The following is an 18322-nucleotide window of genomic DNA, read 5'->3' as shown; positions in this document are numbered from 1 at the left end:
GGGGAAAGCCAACCTAGGTTTATCAGGAGAGCTCTTCATTTAAAGCCCAAAAGCATCTAGTAAGCACCTACTACATGCAAGGCACTGGCCTAGAAAATGGAGATGAAAAGAGAAAAATGAACTGTGGCATTCATAGTTTAGCTGGCCCTCCCATAGTACTTGTTTTTGATCTGGACTGGAACCCAGGTTCACTGACTCCAAGTCCAATGCTCTTTCCACTACATCCTGGCTCTGGCACCCTCTAATTGCATAACCTTCAACAAGTCACCTTATCTCCTTGAGAATCAGTTTCCTCATCTACAAATTGTTGTTGTTGTTTAGTCATGACCAATGCTTTGTGACCCCATTTGGAGTTTTCTAGGCAAAGATATTGGAGTAGTTTGCCATTTCCTTCTCCAGCTCATTTTACAGATAAGGAAACTGAGACAAACAGGGTTAAGTGACTTGCCCAGGGTCACACAGCTAGTAAGTGTCTTAGGCCAGATTTGAACTCAGGAAGATGAGTCTTCCTGACTCCAGGCTTGGCACTGTCCCACCACCAAACTGCCCCACCAATAAAATTAAGATAAATCATTCTTGTACTATTTTGCAGTATTTTCATAAGGAAAGTACTCTATAAACATCAAAGTGCCTTCTTAGTGAGTTACTGTTATTATACCACAGAAGTCATTCCATACCTAACCGATTTTCTCATTGAGAAAAGTGAGACCTCCATAAACCCTCCAATTTTATCTGGTATCTAAGTATCCAACAAATAAGTAATAGACATTTTTTTTTTTTTAGTAAGGCAATTGGGGTTAAGTGACTTGCCCAGGGTCACACAGCTAGTAAGTATTAAGTGTCTGAGGCCGGATTTGAACTCAGGTCCTCCTGACTCCAGGGCCGGTACTCTATCCACTGCGCCACCTAGCTGCCCCAGTAATAGACACTTAAACTCAATGCTGATGGTTGATGTAGAAGAATTGAATATTATTCTTTTTAAACATTTGGGCCATACATAAAGACATTTTCTTTCTTTTTCTACAGAATAGATTGCCTAAAAATATGGGAAACCTTTAAAAACGCATTTATTTCCAAGAACCCATGCAACATTACAGAACAAGATTATCAGCCACTAATGGAGCTGACTACTTATCCTATACCTTGTAATAAGGTAAGTCACTATTTGGATTTTATTGGCAGATATTTGTATCCCAAGTCCCTCTGGCCAGATCTACTTTCCACCTTTTTAACAAAGTTGTTTTTTAAAGAAATCTTAATACCCAACAATAAAAAGCTGACAGCACTGATGTGGGTAGGAGACATCCCAAAGACTATTAGAAAGGCTAAAGATCTGTGTTCAAATTCTTACCTTTCACAGTGTTAAATGAGGACTGGGAAGGATATACTGGACCTCCACAACAACAGGGACTTCCATGTCATGATATTTTTTGTTTGTTTGTTTGTTTGTTTTTGTGGGGCAATTGGGGTTAAGTGACTTGCCCAGGGTCACACAGCTAGTAAATGTTAAGTGTCTAAAGCCGGATTTGAACTAAGGTCCTCCTGAATCCAGGGCCAGCACTCTTTCCACTGCATCACCTAACTGCCCCTCATGTCATGATCTTACAAGGCATATAACAATGTCTACTTATGTGACACATTTTCTGCCACCAGGGAAATAAATATGAGTTGGCGTATGGAGAAAGCCACATTGATTTACAGAACCATTTCATTGAGGAATTGCAGTCGAAAATTAGTTTCATGATCTGGACCCAGATATTATAGTCATCTATGTTGTGTATCTTATTACCCCACTAGAGCTTAAAGTTCTTCAGGGTAGGGACAATGTCATATCTAATAATAATAATTCACATTTGTATAATGCCTTAAGGCTTTTGAAGTACCTGTGAGGTAAGGAGGAGAAATGATATCATCTTTGTTTTATAGAGGAAAAAACTGAGGCTAATGGTTTTCTGACTGGGTGTTAGAGTCAAAATTTGAACCCATCTCCTGAATCCATGACCATTTTGTTTCACCATGCTGCCTCCCACAAGGATGGACGAAGCATTTATTAGGCCTGGGATACATATAGTGATTCTTAGTGACTTCCCCACCACCACACATACACCCAACACTCCAAGATGTACCCACCTCCAGAAAACCTGACATCTTTCATATTCAAAAACCTACCCAATGTGTCATCATGTCTTGGAATGGACTTGGAATCAGGAAGACCTAGGTTCAAATCCTTCCCTGAGGCATGTAACAGCTATGTGACTCTGAAAATCAACTAACCTTTCTTTTCCTCAGTTTATTCATCAGTAAAATATTGGACTAGATGACCTCTGAAATCCCTAGCAGTGCTCAATCTATGATCGGGGTTAGAAGGAACCTTAGATCTTATAGAACAAATTGCCAACCAAGGCAGGACTTCCCTTTACAATATCTATGACTGATGATTATCTAACCACTCTAATGAAGACTTTACAGACCTAATTGTATCAAATAGTAACAATAACAATAACATCAATGATACTATTTATACAGTACTTTAAGATTTGCAAATTGCTTTACAAATATTATCTTATTTGATCCACACAATAACCCTGTAAGGTAGGTGCTACTATTATTCTTATTTTACAGATGAAGAAATGAAGGCACAAAGAGGTTAAATGACTTGCCTAGGGTCACACAGCTTGCTAAGAGGTCAAATTTGAACTCCGATCTTCCAGACTCTTTCTCAGTACTGAGAATTTTTTCCTTAACTTGAACCCAAATATACTTCTCTACAACTTCTACCTATTGGTCATATTCCTACCTTCTAGAGAAACCCAGAACAAGTCTTTCACAAGGCAACCCTTTATATGTTTCAAGATCACAATCATATACCCTTAAGTCTTCCCTGAGTTCAATATTCTTAACTGCTCATACTTTTCTTCATAGGATATAGTATCTGGCACTTTCACTACCCTAGTCACTCTCCCCCGGACACAGTGCAGTTTGTCAATATCTTTTCTTAGAGATCCAGACATGAACCCAATAATCTAGATGGGATCTAACTGGTGGAGAGGGCAAGAGATAGGGTTAAACCAATTGTGTCTTCTTTCTTAGACACTCCTTTGGAGCAAAACCAATGAGCTGGCTCATCAGTACACCAAAGTCCAGGGCAATTTACTCACTTTGGAGGACATGCTGCCAGGCTACATGGCTGATAAACTCATATGGTGTGGAATCCCCTCAAGGCCAGGTGAGAGTTTTAATATTTTCATTAATTTAAGAATATTCAGAATGAATGAAATCTAGGCTCTGATTTTGTCTGTGAAAAAAACTGATGTTATGGGCTCATCTCTAGATGTATTAATACTAAGAATTCATGTTTCTCTTCCTCTCTAAGGTTACCAGGGCACTTTCCTCAAAACAACCCTGTGGGCAAGTAGCATAAGTATTTTTAACTCTATTTTGCAAAAGAAGCAGCTGAGGTTCAAAGAAGTAAAATAACTTGCTCTTGGTAATGCAGCCAATGTAGGGTCTAGGACTCAAAACCAGGTTTTATGATACCAAATCCAGAGTTCCATCCCCTCTAGCAGAATCATTTTTAACCTTTAGTTTTTAATTGACAGCTATTGCATATCCTCAGCTCCTCATGCTCTTAGAAAAAATATTTCAGCATTTTCATTATTCTCAGAATGCCTCTTCCCTAAAATCCATTTTCTCACATTGCCAGTTGGATTCCTGATTGCCTCTTTCTCACCTAAGGCTCCTCTAACTAATTAAATTTTCTATACTCTATCAATTTTGCTTCTATATTCTGATTTTTAGAAGGCTTCTTGTAAAAATTTAGAATTTAAAAATTTTAGAAAGTTCCTTGAATGTTGTGTTTTGCTTTTATTTAATCATATATTCACAATCATCTTCTCTTAGAGATGGAGTCAAGCTTCTTTGTTTTACAGGGAAGGTATTGAATCCCAGAAAGTTTAAATTATTAATACAAGGTTACTCACAGACAGAAGTAGAACTAGTACCCAGGTCTCTTGGATTCTACTACATTGTGCTGCCTCCTTTATCTTTTATATTCTTTTCACATGATTTTATTTTGGAACAGGTTAAGGGGCAAGGGGGAAGGCAGGAGAGGTGGAGATTGGCTAAGCGACATGATGTAGTCAATAGAATCTTGGGGTTCAAGTCAGGAAGACCTGTGTTCAAATCCCACCTCAGACGCTTATTAGCTGTGTGACCCTGGACAAGCTAATTAACCTCCCTGTGACTCAGTTTCCTCATCTATAAAATGAGGTGGGTTATCTTTGATGTTCTCCAAAATACCATCTAGCTCTAATAATTTTTACCCCTTTTATATAAGGTCAAATATTGGGCCTTGATGTGTTTTCGTGCTGGAACTTCAGTTTTTAGTTTGTTAAATGAAAATTAAAAAAACAAAACAAAACAGTGCTCCATGTTGGAGATTAGGAATTGGAGCTTTGGAAAGGAGGACATTTATTCTGTATAAAAGGGAAAATGCAAAAGTCAAAAAGGTGAGTTTTCTGGTAAAGGAGGTGCTATAGGTGACTTTTTCCTTTTTCATAGTTTAAGCCTGACTTCATGACCCTGTAGAGGGATAATTTGAGATATTCCCATTTTTTCCCAAATTTTAATTATCCTGATGCCTTGTTAATTTTGCCAGGTGTCATACCTAGAGCCATTCTTTTTTATTATTATTATTATTCCATAAATTAACCCATTTATTGTTGGACTATGGGCTACAGATTTTTTTTTTCGTGAGGCAATTGGGGTTAAGTGACTTGCCCAGGGTCATACAGCTAATAGTAAGTGTCGTGTCTAAGGCCGGTTTTAAACTCAGGTCCTCCTGAATTCAGGGCCAGTGCTCTATCCACTGCACCACCTAGATGCCCCGGGCTACAGATATTTGATGGGGAGAAGATTTTTCTGGTCTTTCAATTCCTTCAGTCTTCTGACGGCAGATTTGACTGTAACTGCAGAGGTGGTATTGTAGGTCCATGCCCCACCAGCTACTGTTTTCATATAGGATCCACAATGCCAGATACCCACAGTCCATCTCTTCATTTTGGTCTTGCCACAGAAGGAACAGGTATACTTGGCATGCTGGGTAATTTCAATTTTCTTCACCATTTTTCTGAGGGATGCACCATAACATGTTCCATATTTACCAACAATTCCGACCTTATTAGTGCATTTAGCCGTGTTGCCAGTTGCAGGCCTGGAGCTTGAAGAGGCCTACAGCCATTCTTTTTTTTTTTTTTTTTAGTGAGGCAATTGGGGTTAAGTGACTTGCCCAGGGTCACACAGCTAGTAAGTGTTAAGTGTCCGAAGCCGGATTTGAACTAAGGTCCTCCTGACTCCAGGGCCGGTGCTCTATCCACTGAGCCATCTAGCTGCCCCTCTACAGCCATTCTTAATAAAACCTTGCAAATTAGAAAATACCTAAAGTGGGTGGAGATGATTGATAGCAGCAATAAGTCCGGTTAACAAAATTGAAGATTGGAAAAGATTTCTAAATTTCTTCTAAATGATAAATGTTTGATGGTTGATTAAAAGTTCACTCAATTGAAATTATCTGGCAACACATTCAGGTTTTTCTTTTCTGGTGTTAGGGAAATAACAGTGAAATATTTTGATTGGTGAAATTTTTTATTTCACTACTTGGGTAATCTTTTTTTAATTTTAAAGGTTATAATCATCTATTACCTTTTTCCAATTAATTTTTTTTTTTGGTGAGGCAATGAGGGTTAAGTGACTTGTCCAAGATCACACAGCTAGCAAGTGTCAAGTGTCTGAGGATGGATTTGAACTCAGATCCTCCTGAATCCAGGGCCAGTGCTTTATCCACTGTTCTACCTAGCTTCCCCCTATTTCCCAATTAATTAAAAAATAATTTCAACTTCAATTTTTGTGTGTGTGTGTTTTTTTTTTTTTTGCGGGGCAATGGGGGTTAAGTGACTTGCCCAGGGTCACACAGCTAGTAAGTGTTAAGTGTCTGAGGCTGGATTTGAACTCAGGTACTCCTGAATCCAGGGCCAATGCTTTAACCACTGCGCCATCTAGCTGCCCCTCAACTTCAATTTTCAAAGACACTTCTTTCCATCTTCTAGTTTGACTTAAGTGCAAATAAGAAATTTGTTAGAATTTGTAGGAGGAAATTGCTGTATTTATGTTGGCAGGTCACATCCCCAAATTTCTTCATTTAAGGTTTATGCTTTACTTTCTTTTTTCTTTCTTTCTTTTTTTTTTTTTTTTTGCCGGGCAATGGGGGTTAAGTGACTTGCCCAGAGTCACACAGCTAGTAAGTGTCAAGTGTCTGAGGCCAGATTTGAACTCAGGTACTCCTGAACCCAGGGCCGGTGCTTTATTCCCTGTGCCACCTAGCCTCCCCTCTCCTTTTTATTAAAGAATATTTTGAGGGTTTTTTAATAGACTCCTGGAAATGAAAACTAGCAAGAATACAGACATTACCATGGCCATTTTCTTCATTTGAGAGAGGAGGAATCTGAGGACCAGAGAGGAAGAGTATACTGCCCCCAAGGCAGCACAGCTAGCAAGAGGCAGAGCTGGGATTCAAATCAAGACATTCAGACTCCAAATCTCTTTCCCCTACACATTCAATGTCTCTCCTTAATGCAAAGATGTGATTTAAAGAAAGCAATGCTTCATTCATGGACATTTTCACAGTTTATAAAGCACATTACTCCCAATGATCCTGTTCAATAGATATTGGGTTATTTTTATTCAGTCATTTTTCAGTCATGTCCAACTCTTTGTGGATCCTTTTGGAGTTTTCTTGGCAAAGACACAGGAGTTGTCATTTTCTTCTCTAGCCCATTTTACAGTTGAGAAACTGAGGCAAACAAGGTTAAGTGATTTGCCCTGGGTCACACAGCTAATCACACATATCTGAGGCCAGATATGAACTCAGGTCTTCCTGACTTCAGGCACAGCTCTCTATCCACTGCACCACCTACCTCCCCCACTATTTTCACTTTTAAAATGAGGAAACTGAGACACAAAAAGGTTAAACACTTAGACCCAATTATATAGCTAAGAAGTTTAGGTAGTTGGCAGTGGACAATTGGATGCCAAATCTGGCACTCTCCATCCACTGCCCCATTGTATTATATGTTAGGAAGGAGATGCACAGCTAACGACAATAGCTGGATAATATCCACATTAGATTAGCTGGAATAACTTTGATGATATCCTACAAGGTTCAAGGAAACAAAGCATGTTGTTCCATAGTAAGATATTAGGCTCAAAATGGAAAACCCTAGGAGAAATAACAAACTGAATTCAATTCCAACTGAAGTACAAACAACCAACATCAGTTTTCCTGAGAACAAGATCTGGTAGAATGAGGGGAAGTTAAAACATATGGCAACTGCGAACCTAAAAATGGGAACTGGCATAGACTGGGGAGCAAAACGTGCAGAAAGGAGGGTCTGTGAGGGATGGAGGCAAAGTTGGTCTCCCCCAAAGTTATGCCCCAGGTCAGCCCTGGCAGGAAGTTACTAAGACCCAGGCTTGGCTTTTTTTACTCATTTAGGGGCTGGTGTAGGGGAATGATATCCCATGTCTAGTCCTTCTATTTCAAACTTCCTTAAGGGATTTTCCAGAATGATGACTCAAATACTGTCGCTGTGTTCCTATCCAGAGCTTGGATAATAAGTCGAGTGCTTGGCCAGGATGCCAGGAGGCACTTAATTGGACTGGACTGACATTCATCCATTTTCAATATTCCCTTCTCATGCACTTGGCAAAAATGAGTTTGGAAGGTTTTTCTGTCATTATTGCATTGTGGAAGCATCATGAAACATGTTTTACAACCTCTCCTTTCTTCCTCATTATTCTGCACAAAATATCTTTTTCAGAAATAAACTATCAATCTTGCCCACAATGGCATGAGTGTGCCAACAACTCCTACAGAACATTTTGGAAAACGGCATCCAAAAGGGTAAGTACTTTGTTTGAATCACAGCTTCAGAGAGTAGTAAAAAGAGCATTGGTCTTAAAAGTTAGAAGATTTGGGTTTGAGTCCTGACTCAGATGATAACAAATTGAGTAGAGCCTTAGTTTTCCCATATGTAAAATGGGGTTAATCATATTTGTTTAACCTACCTTGCAAGGTCACTGTGAGATAACATCTTTGTAAGCCATAAAGTATTATAATTGTGGTTGTGAGGATTATAGATTTAGAGCTAGACGGGACTTTAGAGATTGAGTTCAACCCTTTCATTTTGAAGATGAATGAATTGAGGCCCAGAGAGGTTAAGTGATTTGCCCAAGGTCACATAGGTAATCAGCAGCAGAATTTAGATTTGAATCCTGGTCTTCTGACTTCAAATCTAATATGTCATATGCTGCAAATTGCTTTCTCCTTCAAATAACCCCTCACCAATGACATCTGTCAGTTATGTCAGTGCTCTGGAATGTAATTCATCTAGACCTTGTGATTTGAATTGTTACCATGAAATTTCCTTATTTGTTCCACCTCAATCACCCATAACCATTTTTAGTCTGTCCTTCCTAATTCAAAGATCATTCTCCTTGGAAGAGAAAAGAAAAGCAAAATGAGAGTTCAGTGGTTCAATCTTGTCACTGTTATCTCATCTACCTTGTGCTGCAGTCATATTCTTTCTTTAATTATTTTCTTACACATAACACAGCTAAAATCAACAAAACAAGCAAGCAAAAACTCATAACCTTAACAACCATAAAAACCCAAACCCAAACTATGTTTTGTTCTCTTTACCATTCATTTCCAGTTTTGGCTCATTCTAGGATTTTAGAGTTCTTGATGCTATTTTTTTTTTTTTGGTGAGGCAATTGGGGTTAAGTGACTTGCCCAGGGTCACACAGCTAGTAAGTGTCAAGAGTCTGAGGCCAGATTTGAACTCAGGTTCTCCTGAATCCAGGGCCAGTGCTCTATCCACTGTGCCACTTAGCTGCCCTTCCTGATGCTATTTTTAGGGGAACTATAGTATATTACTCTTTCATGTTCACCCTTAGTTTCCTTCTATCTTCTAAGCATATCTTTTTATCAAATGGATTTTAATATTATTTTTTATCAAGTTTTATAAAATATCCCTTTGGTGATTTGACTGGTATAGAATTAAAAGCATAAATTAAGTGGCAATATTTTCATCTTTGATATATTAACATGCCCGAGCCATTAACATTAAATGCTCTTTCAGATATGTTCTTTTTTTCATTAAGGAATACTTTGGAGCAGCTAGGCTGCACAGTGGATAGAGCACTGGCCCTGGATTCAGGAGGACCTGAGTTCAAATCTGACCTCAGACACCTAACATTTACTAGCTGTGTGACCCTGGGCAAGTCACTTAATCCCAATTGCCTCACTAAAAACAAACAAACAAACAAAACCCCAAACAAAACAAACAAAAAAGGAGTACTTTGTAAAGGAATCTATGCAAGTCTTTTGTGTACTTTGGTAGATAGATCCCTAGGTACATTATGTATTTTATAGCTATTTAGAATGGGATTTTCCTTTCTATCATTGCTTCTTGGGTTTTATTATTATTATAAAGAAAGACAGTTGATTTTTGAGGGTTTATTTTGTAGTCAGCATCTTTGCTAAAGCTATAATCTTAATTAGTATCTTTGCTTGATTCCCTAGGAGATATACCAGCAGATAGAGATAGCTTTACTTCTTCTTTACCTATCCTTATGCCTTTACTTTCTTTCTCTTTTCTCATTGTTATTGCTAACATTTCCAGAATTAAATATAAAATAACAATGGACATCCTTGTTTTACTATTGCCATTGCATATGATGTTTGCTTTTGATTTTAGATAGATTTTAATTATATTAATAAAAGAACTCTATGCACTTATAATTTGTTGAGTTTTTAGCCTAATTGAGTGTTGTACTTTGTCAAAGGATTTTATTGCATCTATTGAGACAATCATGTGGCTTTGGATGTTTTAGTTTTTAATGTGATTATATAATTTTTCTAATGTAGAACCATTTTTGCTTGCCTAGCATAAATTTCTTGGATAAATTGCTATAATCTGTTTAACAGGATTTAAAAAAATTTTTTTTGAATCAACATTCATCAATTGTATTGGCCTATAGCTTTCCTTCCATGTTTTATCCTTCTTTAGTTTAAATATTAGAACTGTATTTGTCTCATAGAAGGATTCTGGTAGGTGCTTTATTTCCAGATTTTTGAGAATAATTCATATAGCATGGATACTCATTGTTCTTTAAAAGTTTGATAGAATTCTCCTTAGAATTCATAAGTACTAGGAGTTTTTGTTTGTTAATTTGTTTTTTGGTGCTAGATTTTTTCTGGATAGTTCTTTTATAGCTAGTTCTATTTCCTTTTCTGAGATTAGGGTATCTAAGATTTCTATCTGGTATTTTGACCATTTGAATATTTTATATATTCTTAAGGCATTCCTCTATTTCTTTTGTGTTCTGTTTTGTTAGCATATGATTGCATAATAGGTTCTGATTATTCTTTTTATTTTTTCTAGTCTTGTTATAATTTTACCTTACTCATTGGCTATTTTATTGATTTGATTTTCTGCTTTCTTATTTTTTAATCAGATTAGCTAAAGATTTATTGATTTTATTAGTCTTTCCAAAGAGCTAGTTTTTTGTTTTATTTATTATTTATATGGGTTTTTGTTTTCAATTTATCTATTTTTCTTTTAATTTTTTTGTGGGTTTTTTTTTTTTTTTTGGTGAGGCAATGAGGGTTAAGTGACTTGCCCAGGGTTACACAGCTAGTAAGTGTTAAGTATCTGAGGTCACATTTGAACTCAGGTCCTCCTGAATCCAGGGCCGGTGCTCTATCTACTGCGTCACCTAGCTGCCCCTCTTTTAATTTTTAATATCTTCTCTTTTGTATTTATTTTAGTTTTTTATTTTTTGGTTTCCTATTTTTAAAAATGCATATTCAGTCCATTAATCCTCTCTTTTTTCTATTTTGTCAGCGAATATTTGTAGGGATATGATTTTTCCCCTGAGGACAGCTTTAGTTTTAGCATGTTTAAAAATGAGTTAGTCAACACATTCCCATTCAATTTCTTTAGTTCATCCTCCTTTCACTTTGTCTTCAGAACATCAGCTTTAAGAGCTTTCCATCCCTTCTTTGCAACATTTCTTTTTTTTCTTTTTTTTTTTTTTAGTGAGGCAATTGGGGTTAAGTGACTTGCCCAGGGTCACACAGCTAGTAAGTGTTAAATGTCTGAGGCTGGATTTGAACTCAGGTACTCCTGAATCCAGGGCCAGTGCTCTATCCACTGTGCCACCTAGCTGCCCCTTGCAACATTTCTAATAGACTATTAGACCTACCTATTCTTTCTTTTTGACACTGTTCTTGTCAAATCAAGGATATGTGTCAGACTGTATCCAGATTTCCTCTCCTCTCCAGCACAAACTTTATGATCCAGTGGTCACATATCCTCTAGTTTCACTTCATTTCTTCTAAAAGAAGTAACTACTTGTTAGTCAGAATCATATCTAGAACAACACCTCCCCTTGTGGCATCCTCTACCTTTTGAAGGATGAAATTGAGTAACAGATTAAGTTACAAATATGTTAGTAGCTGGGAGTGGTGGTAATTCCAGCTAATGAGGATGAGGCTGGTGGGTCTCTTGGGCTCTGGAGTTCCAAGAAGCAGTGGGTTAAACCAATCAGGTGTCTGCACTAAGCTTGGCATTACTGTGGTGAGACTCGAAAAGGCAAATCAGCAGTGAGATCAGTCTATGAGAAGCACCTCCACTTCTAACCTGGGAGAGATAGGGAGACCTACTGTTTAAAAAGCGAAAATAAAAAACAAAAAATAAAGTAAGACAAAAAAGCAAGACCAATCATTGTATTGGTGGTTTAGCTTTTGCTAGTGAGATGTATGTCCAGTTAATTGAAATTTCCTATAACTTTTTTTTTTTTGTGTGGGGGGCAATGAGGGTTAAGTGACTTGTCCAGGGTCACACAGCTAGTAAGTGTCAAGTGTCTGAGGCTGAATTTGAACTCAGGTACTCCTGAATCCAGGGCCTGTGCTTTATCTACTGTACCACCTAGCTGTCCCCTTCCTATCACTATTATATCAAGCTTTTTTTTTTTTTTTTTGTGAGGCAATTGGGGTTAAGTGACCTGCCCAGGGTCACACAGCTAGCAAGTGTCAAGTGTCTAAGGCCGGATTTGAACTCAGGTACTCCTGAATCCAGGGCCAGTACTCTTTTCACTGTACCACCTAACTGTCCTATATCAAGTTTTTTAAAGGGCATTTCTTGAACCAACTTCATCCTTCTGTTAAAGTAATCTGTACAATATCACTTTTCCCTCTTCTCTTTCTGAAATATTCTTTATCGTATTTCTTCCTTTGACGTCTACCCCTTCTTTATCTGATCTGTTCCTTGTGAATAAGGTTTCTCTTTCCAGAGGCATATTTCAAGCTATGAGTTCAAATTGCCTCCTTGAATTAGAAATTTTAGTTTACTCCATTTATCACCCATTTGCTCTTTATTTGATTATGATCTTGTTGAAGGCAGGGATTCTTTTTGCCTTGCTTTATATCTTAGCACAGTCCTTGGCATGTAGTAGGTGCTTAATAAATGCTTGACTGGACTTGCCCCAGAGTTTGCATGTAGAACCTGATACCAGGGGCTCATTCCCTTCTTGGGATATTGACTCTTAATACTCTCTTCTACTCTCCATTGAATGTTGTACCTGCTGCTCTGCATGGCATAAAAGAAAAAAAATCAACATTTTGAGTTTATGGGGATACGCCATCCCTGACAAATGGTGACTCAGTCGGCTTCACAGACCTCCAATGAAGGGGAACTCATTATCTCCCAAGGCAGCCTGTTGCATTTATAAACTACTCCAGTTGGTGAGAAGTGTTTCCTTTCTCTCAAGCCTTAATTTACCCCTTTACAATTTTCACTAATTGCTCCTGGGTTTTCCTCCCAGGGGCCAAATAAAAAAGTCTAATACCTTTTCGACATGGCAACCCTTCAAATGTTTGAAGATAGTGATCATACTAAACTTCCTTAGTTCATTCAACACAGCCTTGTAAGACATGAACTTCAGGTCCTTCACCATCCTGGTTGTCTTCCTTTGGATTTGTTCCAGCTTATTGATAGCCCCTTAAGTTGTAGTGTCTAGAACTGAACAAAGTACTTCATATTTGGTCTGATCTAGGCCCACTACAGTGAGTGGGGCTATCACCTCCTTGTTCCTGGGAGTTCTTACTCTCTTAATGCCCAAGATTCCACTAGCTTTTAGGGACTGAAATGATGCCTCTCTAGCTCACTAAAATCTTCAGATCCTTTTCAAACAAAATTCTGTCTATTCTGTAATTTGTGCAGTTGACATTTTCATGCCTATTAAATTTCATCTTATTAGATTCACTCCAATAGTCTAGTCTTATTTGTCTTTTTTGATTCTGACTCTAATCCAGTGTGTTAGTTTTTCTTCCCAATTTTGTGTCATCTGTCAATGATCTATACCTTTATTAAAATTATTGACAGGGGCAGCTAGATGGTGCAGTGGATAGAGCACCGGCCCTGGAGTCAGGAGTACCTGAGTTCAAATCCGGCCTCAGACACTTAATACTTAACTAGCTGTGTGACCCTGGGCAAGTCACTTCACCCCAATTGCCTCAGTAAAAAATAAAATAAAATAAAATAAAATAATTGACAAAATTATTAACAGCACAAGGCCAACCAAAGATGTCACAGGCACTCCAGTGGAAAACGTGCCAAGGTGACATTAAACCTTAACAACTATTCTCCAATCAGAACTACTCTCGCTATTCAAAATCTACATAATTTGTATATTGTCTAGTCAACTTCTCTCGATATTTTTTCTTTTAAAAAATTAAAGTATTGTTTAATTTGCAAGCAGGTATTTTCTGTCTTTTCATGAGAATAGTATGAGAATTCATAATCATGTTTTCTAAACTATGGCTAGCTAAACTATATCTACAGCATTCCGTTAAATGGAATGGAGCTATTGCTGTTCCTGTGTAATCATCACATCGTTTTCTAAATGTTCATTCACTAAGCATCTTTTCATCCATTTTAGGATTTTCCCAAGAATTAAAACCAAACTTATGGCAATGCTTATAGTAACAGACAAATAATACCTCCGTGGGCATTCTTTTTTTATCCTTTTTTAAATTTAGATGTTTCGTGATATGATTAACAGGAAAGCACCTTAGGTATACTCCTTTGTTGGATAAGGAGTCAGCATTACCATATTTTATGCCATTCTACAACAATATTCCAAGATACCATATTCTTAGAGGGTTTTTCATTTCTCATATCTGCTTTTCCCTTTTCTGTTCCCTTCCTTCTGTTAGAAGTAGTGTTGTAAACATGAACTCTGCCCCTGAAGTCTTGAGGTTTGGGGGGGGGGGTTTGTGAGGCAATGGGGGTTAAGTGACTTGCCCAGAGTCTCACAATTAGTAAGTGTTAAGTGTCTGAGGCCGGATTTGAACTCGGGTCCTCCTGAATCCAGGGCAGGTGCTCTGTCCACTGCACAACCTAGCTGCCCTGTCTTCAGGTTTTTTCACCCACAACTACATAATTCTTAGCAAACCTTTACAGTGTAACGATTGGAATGACGCCACCTGCTGGAGACTTACTGTAGAAGAGTTCCGCCCATGAAGCGAAGGTCTTTGAGGGCAAGACCAGGAGTCTTTTCTTTGGTGTCAGGAAGTGACATTGGCTAGTGGGAGGAAGAAGGAAGAGACTAGGGCTCTGTCTTGCTCTCTTCCCTTTGGACTCTGGTGGAGAGCGGAGCTAGAAATGTGCTCTCCCTTTAATAGATAGATGAATGGAGGCCTTTCTCTCTCTTTACCAAATTCTTATTCTCCTTAATAAATGCTTAAAAGCCTAACTCTTGCTGAAGCTTATAATTTATTGGTGACCACTCATTAGATATTTTAGACAGAATAGCTAGAATTTTAGCCTTTGATAACAGGTTCCTTCTGGTGATATATTTTTCCCCAACATATGTCACCAGAAACAGGTAGCAGTCACCAACATTGACATGTCTTGGGAAGCTTTTCTCACTTACCCCGAGATGACAAGAAAACTCTCTGTTGTCTGTGTTGGGTTGACAATAGCTGTCCCAGGAATTCTCAGCAAGGTGTCCTTAGGACTCCTGTTTACTCCTGCTTCCTGTAATCATTTTCTGGAGGACCTCTTAACTGGTACAGTTCTTGTAGCAAAAAAAGACTGCTTCCTCCTAAGCAAGTGTAGTTCCTGTTCTACAGGAAGTCTCATACTTAGCTCCAATTATTCAAAGGTCTTTCTTCTTTCCTTCCTTTGCTGTAGCACATTCTTCTACCCTGCAGCTCTTTGATACATGGGATAATTTTCCCCTGTTCTTTTATTTATTTATTCCCCTTTTATTTTATTTCTTTATTGAAGCAATTTTTCCATTCATTCTCCCTGATGACCTGGAGGGCAGAGACTTATTCCTTTGATGCTGTCCCTTTCTCCTCAAGGACAGAGACTGATATACATAATGCTTATGCACAATGTTGGCTCTGTCACAAGAGACATAAACATGCCACACACTGTAGGTTACCACCAAACTCCCTCTGAATTTGCTCAAAGCAAGATCCAGTCCCCCATCGCTTTGTTTTGCTAGCTAACTTTTGTGGCTACTTGTTAAGCATAAACATTCTAGTTCTCTGCCTACTAATTGGTCCGAGTCTTCAGGCAGTAGGGTCTCTTGAGCAAGACAATTTATTTAAAGTGGACTCCTTGCCTTTTCTGGAGACAGAATGCCCCTCATTGTCAGTTTGCACATCCTTGTAGTTCCATAACACAGGCAAGAATAAACAGAAGCTAATTCATAAACTGTAATCCCATTATCTCTTTAAATCTCCCCAACCTTGTTTCACGTTTCTCCCAATCTCCAGATATCTCCCTGTTCTTTACTGGTTCCTATGTTCTCTATTTACTGGCTGAAGTGGGGATTCACCCCAATATGGCCTTAGCTTCCAAAGAAGAACCGAGCACCTTACAGACAACTGAAGAGAAAGCCCTGCACTTCATCTTTTTTTTTTTTTTTTGCAGGGCAATGGGGGTTAAGTGACTTGCCCAGGGTCACACAGCTAGTAAGTGTCAAGTGTCTGAGGCCGGATTTGAACTCAGGTACTCCTGAATCCAGGGCCGGTGCTTTATCCACTGCGCCACCTAGCCGCCCCCCCTGCACTTCATCTTACTGGAATTTTGACCTGATTTAGAGAAAAGTTCCAAAACCCATCTTTTTAACATCCAGACCCTCATCTAGTTGTGAACCTCCTTGTGAATTACAAACCTCCCACTAGAAAGAGTGCTAGACTCGGAGGCAGGAGAGACTCAAGTTTAAATCCCCCTCCAATGCCTAATGGAGATGAGACAATGGACATGTCTCCGAGCCTTTTTTTTTTTTTTCTGAGCCTCAATTTCCTCATTAGTAAAAACGCAGTGTCTAACTCACAGGGTTGTTAGGATCCAATGAGAAAATTATTGTAAAGTACTATACAACTGTCAGATGATGATAATAACAGCCACAGCAAATTCAATTCAAGCAACATTTATTGGACTCCATACTTTGGTCAGAGCTTTGTTTCACAAAAAAGCCTTCCTCTGATGCATTATTATGGTATGATGGTGACCACAGGTTGTCAAAGGCTATACTGGCAGAACATGAAGTCCTGGCAAGTCCTGGCAAGCCAGAGAGGCTTTGAGGACAGGCCCAGGGTTGGACTGTATATCTGTCATCCAAGACGCAACTTTCTTTTGCTCAGGCAAGCAGGCCCATCACAGGATTGCCCTCAGGGAGATGAAATTTTTGGCCACAACAATCTTCAAAAACTATATGAATAAGGCATCGTTTATAAGTTTTGTGATCTGCTGTGATTGAGGAAATGGGCACACTAGTGAAATCAAATATCTTTGAGGAAGTATAGGGAGCATTATGCTAAGTGATAGGGTAAGGATAGGGAAAGATTTGCCTTCAGTAAACCTATAGTTTTGCACGTGGATTTCACATCAAGAAATAACTATTGGGGGAACCTAGGTGGCACAGTGGGTAAAGCACCGGTCCTGGATTCAGGAGTACCTGAATTCAAATCCAGCCTCAGACACTTGACACTTACTAGCTGTATGACCCTGGGCAAGTCACTTAACCCTCATTGCCCTGCAAAAAAAAAAATAACTATAGTACAAAATGGGACATGATAAATGAATGAGCATTAGTAGATGTTAGAGGAAAAGATGATTAAAAACGGAAAGGGATTGTAGCTTTCTGGAACGGCGGCATTTAAGTCAGCTGTAGGCCAGATTCCTTCCTTTTCACAGATGTTAACTCATATTTTGGCAAGGTGTCATAAAATAAAGGCTATTAGACCTTGGGGGAGGAAGACCAAGATTTAAGGCTATGCTACTTGTTGGCCCTGTGACTATCTGCAAGTTAATGTGCCTCAATTTTCTTATCTAACTACTCATGGATATTTCGAGCTGTGGTAATGGAAGTGATGTTTCCCAAACCAGTGGCTCTTTTTAAAATTTGTAATTATTGAGCCTGATTATATCTATAAAATGTAAGAGCTGGAAGGAAACTGAGAGGTCATATAAAACAACTCTTACTTTTACAGAGAAGGAAACCAAGGCCCAGAGAAGTTAAGCAACTCATCTCAAGTCACACAGCTAGTTTGTGGCCAAGTTATTTCTTCTGATTCTCATTCTAGAGCATACATTCTGGGATTCTGCCCATTTTATGTTGGGAAAGCTGAAGTACTGATTTAAACTAAAATAAAACGTTTCCATGGTTGAGTATGGGGGGAGGGAGAGATGACAGTGATGAAGAGAGGGGAAGATCAGTTTCACCTGCAGTGAACCTTTACTGAGTCATTTTAGCCATGTCTGATTCTCTGTGACCCCTTTTTCTTGGCAAAGATACTGGAGTGGTTTGTCATTTCCTTCTCCAGCTCATTTTACAGATGAAGAAACTGAGGTAAACGGGGTTAAGTGACTTGTCCGGGGTCACACAGCTAGTAAGTGTCTGATACCAGATTTAAACTCAGGTTTTCCTGACTCGAGTGCCAGCACTCTATCCACTGCCTCACCTAGCTAGTGAACCTTATGAAAGTTTCATGGGAAAGTGGGGCTTGGAAGGTGGAGGAGTCTTAGAGAAAAAGTGTCCTTTGGTGCTACTGTCAAGGACAGAGTGCTGGACTGGCTAAGCAACCACCCTAGGAAAATACAGTGAAAAGTGTATTGGACTAAGAATGGGGAGACACAGGTAACCATTCTGTTTCTCATTCAGTGTCATGTTTCACTCTGAC

General features: G+C 38.7%; 1 protein-coding gene across 2 annotated transcripts in view; it reads left to right on the top strand.

The window, feature by feature from the left end:
* Nucleotides 1-18322, top strand: part of CD38 (CD38 molecule) — an 84345-nt gene that overhangs the window by 48869 nt on the left and 17154 nt on the right. For both annotated transcript variants that reach the window (XM_043970958.1, XM_043970957.1), the window contains exons 2-4: nt 1027-1153; nt 3091-3226; nt 7875-7957. In XM_043970958.1, the coding sequence (XP_043826893.1) occupies nt 1027-1153; nt 3091-3226; nt 7875-7957 (346 nt within the window). The remainder of the gene's footprint in view (nt 1-1026; nt 1154-3090; nt 3227-7874; nt 7958-18322) is intronic.

This window comes from Dromiciops gliroides, chromosome 6 (assembly GCF_019393635.1).
Source record: "Dromiciops gliroides isolate mDroGli1 chromosome 6, mDroGli1.pri, whole genome shotgun sequence".
Lineage (NCBI taxonomy): Eukaryota > Metazoa > Chordata > Mammalia > Microbiotheria > Microbiotheriidae > Dromiciops > Dromiciops gliroides.
The sequence above is the reverse complement of the archived record's forward strand: the minus strand, read 5'-3'. Positions and strand labels throughout refer to the sequence as shown.